This window comes from Caenorhabditis remanei, chromosome II, assembly GCF_010183535.1.
Source record: "Caenorhabditis remanei strain PX506 chromosome II, whole genome shotgun sequence".
NCBI classification, from domain to species: Eukaryota; Metazoa; Nematoda; class Chromadorea; order Rhabditida; family Rhabditidae; genus Caenorhabditis; species Caenorhabditis remanei.
Window position 1 is genome coordinate 10,639,878 of NC_071329.1, and position 4,241 is coordinate 10,644,118.

At 35.3% G+C, this 4,241-nt stretch overlaps 1 protein-coding gene across 1 annotated transcript; it reads left to right on the forward strand.

Moving 5' to 3' along the window:
- Window positions 1–521: 521 nt before the first annotated feature.
- GCK72_005888 (uncharacterized protein) lies at window positions 522–3,564 on the forward strand (the record flags this gene model as incomplete). The annotated part of the gene is made up of 12 exons (XM_053725384.1): window positions 522–634; window positions 688–758; window positions 808–1,042; window positions 1,085–1,241; window positions 1,290–1,448; window positions 1,497–1,913; window positions 1,961–2,174; window positions 2,221–2,493; window positions 2,539–2,622; window positions 2,668–3,048; window positions 3,096–3,255; window positions 3,309–3,564. The coding sequence occupies 12 exons, from the start codon at window positions 522–524 to the stop codon at window positions 3,562–3,564; spliced, it is 2,520 nt and encodes an 839-aa protein (XP_053589578.1).
- Between the last annotated feature and the right edge of the window lie 677 nt (window positions 3,565–4,241).

A 4,241-nucleotide genomic window follows, 5' to 3' on the forward strand; every position in this document is an offset into this window, starting at 1 on the left:
GAAAATTTCTTCCACGGAATTTGCAGTGCCTCTGCAGATCTGTTTTTTTTGAGACCCCACCGATTCCGAGGAAGAAAAATTCACGGGAAAAAAATTCACGGGAAAATGGGCGGAGCCAAGCGCTCTGATTGGCTGCAAAATGCTAATTAGCAAACTTGCGCAACTGATTAGCCAATCAGAGCGCTTGGCTCCGCCCATTTTCCCGTGAATTTTTTTCCCGTGAATTTTTCTTCCTCGGAATCGGTGGGGTCTCTTTTTTTTTGAAAGACAGGCAAGTACGCTCTGTTTGTACGCGTGAAAGAGGGAGAGACGCAGAGAATCAAGGCTCGAATTTTGGTAGTTGTTTTATGAGTTCAACGTCTTCTTTCCCAAAAAGTTTTGGGAAATTGTATGTTAATATTCTCTTATATCATATTTTCGTAATTTGGTTATTTGAGTATTATATTTATCAACATTTAATTGTTTACTTTCGCTCTGTTTATTTCAAATTATTCCAAATTCAATTCTATTCTTTTCAGATTATGGGTAGTTTTCCGAATTTTGGAGCTTTCGTGCTCCGAGCACAGGAGAAAACAGGTAGGACGTGCATCAATGGACTTCCAGTTGCATCTCCATCGAAACAAATGCTCGGAAGGTATCATATTTTCCCAACTCTCATCTCGTTGACTTTAAAATAATTATTTTCAGGTTTCCTTACTTGCAATCTCTTCGGCACGACAACCTATCAATATATGTACATTTTTCAGAAACTGTTATAGGTAATTTTCTTTTTATGTTCATCAAATAATTTTATTTACAGTTTTTCAGCTCGTGACTTGGTTATTGTCGTAATAGAACATCACTCAGAATCATTAGGAGATGTCCTGAAAGCTGGAGAACTGAAAGACGAAAATAGGAAAAATGTCCTCTATTTGGAAATTTCATCGGCAATGGATTGCTTACATCGAAACGGTGTTGTACATGGATTTTTAGATGTTAATTCTGTGAACATATCCAAAAAACGAGAAGAAATCACTGCGAAACTTTCTGGATATGGATTACCGTTAGTTCAATCGGTGCTTAAAAGTATTATTCATATTTTTAGTTTTCTAACAAATTATGGAAAGGATATCGCTTCATCTATGAAATTCGGTGTTTTCCTTGCACCGGAAAGAATTCTAAACGAGGATGAGTCATTATTCTTAGCCACTTATCAGTCTGATGTATGGGAAATGGGATTTGTTCTTCTACAAATTTATTTGGTAAGTGAAACAATAAGTAAAAACAGTGGAGAAAACATTTGTTTGAAGGGAGCAACGCTTGAACCAGATATCAGCGAAACAGAATACTTGGAGATACTGAATAAAAATTTCACTGATGATTCTACAGTTACCAGTACTGTTATGGACGACATTATTCAACTCTTGATTGATAAAAAACGCCTTCCATATCACAAGAAATGCGAATGGGTAACTAATTCGAACAGTTTTTTTTAATAATATCGATTTGATTTTCAGCTGGAAACTGTAATTCGAAATTGCTTGCAAATGGGTTGTTCAAACCGAATATTAGTGCCTGAAATAGCTGAACGAATTAAAGAAAATGTCGGTTCGATTCCTTCCGAAGACAATGTTGAATCTTTGTATAAACTCAAAACAGTTGATGAAATGCGAGCGAGAGTTCGGGAAGATGTGCTAAAAGACTATGATGGATTCGAGAAATTATCGATAGATAATTCATTTTATCTTTGGAAAACCTGTGGATCAACACCTGAAATCATTCTTCTCAAAAAAGGAATTATTCAAAATCATGCCCCTATTTCTTCGTATCCATCGATTCGATTTGATGATTTCAATCAAATTGATCAAACAGTTGACGGTCAATCAACATTTGAGTATGGTGTATTCGAATTACCAAAGGAGAGAACTCTAGCGGTATACTTCGAAAACAAATAAGTCTTTTCAACTCATAAATTTTTCAGAAAATGGAGCACGGACTGAAGGTTTCTGCAAAAATGTTTCATAAGATTGGTGTAAACAAGGACGAAGATCATCAGAACGAAAATATACTCTATGAAACAGCTTCAAACATGCTCACAATTGAACATTTTCTAAATTCTACAGCCGTCTTCGGAGTATCTTCAGTTGTTTCAAGTCTGTCAAGTATTGGAGTAATCTCGACACAAAGATCTGACGGTAAGCATTTCAAGCAAATACATAGAATGTGAAGTTTTATTTTCAGTTTGGTGTACATTACTCGATGTAGATGAAACGAAATGGAGAGATTATTTAAATCTGGATGTTCTTGCATCACATTCCAGTGATCGTCAGCTTGAAGTCGATATTCCACGTTGTCATCAGTATGATAGTTTTATGACAACTCCAGCAATACAAGAGTCTCTTCGAAAAGTACTCAAAGGATGGCAAATAATCACGGAATCTGATAATTACGTTTATTGGCAAGGATGTGACAGCTTAGCAACACCATTTTTGCTGGCAAACATGAGTAAGCCACGTAAGTGAAAATGGTATTCTGAATTAGTTAACTTCCCAATTTCAGATGTGGCATATGCTTGTTTCAAAGAATTTACTCACAGATATTGTCACAAATTTTATTTGAAAGACAACTCAGAAGTTATCAAAGGTTGGGAGTGTTAGTATAACCTTTAATAAATATTTATTATTTTAGAATATCTTGGAATTTTCTACCATCTTGTCGCCTACGTGGATCCAGTTCTGTATAAACATTTGAAAAGCAATGGATTCGATGCTGAGCTGTTCGCAATTCCATGGTTTCTGACCTGCTTTGCTCACGAACTTCCACTTTCGAAACTTGTACGCCTCTGGGATGAAACAATGATTCATGGTAATGCATTCCCATTGATGATTGCCCTTGCGATGTTGAATCGACTCCGGGATAAGTTGTTATCTGTGAACTTCAATGACATGATTATTATCATTCATGATCAACCGGATTTAACTATTGATGACATCATCAAAAACGCTAGAGGTTACGAGAATCTCATTCCACCAAGTTGCACATTCCGAGTACATGCTAGTCCGTGGAAAGGTTAGTTCCTAGAAAAACATGAGATGTTTGGATAAAAATGAATTCAGAAAACAACTCTGGAGAAGTTCACTGTCTGATGAATTCAATGAAAGGCTTGTCATTAGGGGAACTTGCTCAACTTCATTGCCCAAGGCTCTCATCGGAAGAATTGATTTGGCGTATTGAACGAAATTTGATTTATATTATTGATACTCGCCAAGAATCTGAGTTAGTTTTCCTAATTTTCCTACTGAAAAAAACTGAAAATGATTCTGTTTCAGATTTCAAACTGAACATTTTTCCAATTCATTCAATCATCCGAATAACAACCACGAAGCAGATATTGATTGGCTCCGTTTCTTGCCTGGAATTGTCTCCAGTGAATTACCCAAATGTTTCTTATATGGGAAAAACGATAAGGAAGCGACTGAAAAACTTGCAGAAGCCTATGTGATGAAAGGAGTTCCATATGTCTGTATACTTCATGAACCATTTGAAACAATCAAGAACAAAGATCCTTTTGTTGTTAAGGCATAATAATTTATTGCATTTTCCATCTTACGGGTAGTATTATTGCTTAACTGTGATACTAATTTATTAATGTGATTTTGGAATTTTTTCAATTGGATTTCTATTATTATAAACTTTTCGACTCAATCTGTTCTAAAATTCAACTTCTTCGTTTTTTCAGATGTCAAAGAATAATGGAACACTTGAAAAATGAACCCCTCATAACCGAATGTTCTGCTCAAAACAAATAAAGTGATTTGTGATTTGAAAGAAATCTCCTACGCTTTTCAATGAAAATGACGTGATCTATCAATTCTCTTTTATGTAAACTTCAAGAACATCCATCCCTTTCCAATGATGTGTATCTTTTTTTTCAATTTCCTCTTTCTTTTTTCTCCTAATATATCTGTTTCTATTCCGGTCCCTTTTCACTCACACTCTTCATTTTTTAATTAACTTCGCTCGATCATTTTCTCATAGCCAAAAGTTACTGAGGGCTGATGATGATGGTACTAAATGGCACGTCTTCTTACCTTGGATCCCCTCTCTCTCTCTCTGAGACTCAATTAAAATTATTTCTGTTTGCTCATTGAACTTTCACATTTCAACTTCAAACCTACTCTCCTTTTTTGTTTTTTTTTACTCAATCGACAACTATTTTCTTCGAATTTATTTCCAGACTTTTACTTTTTTCCGAATTTAAA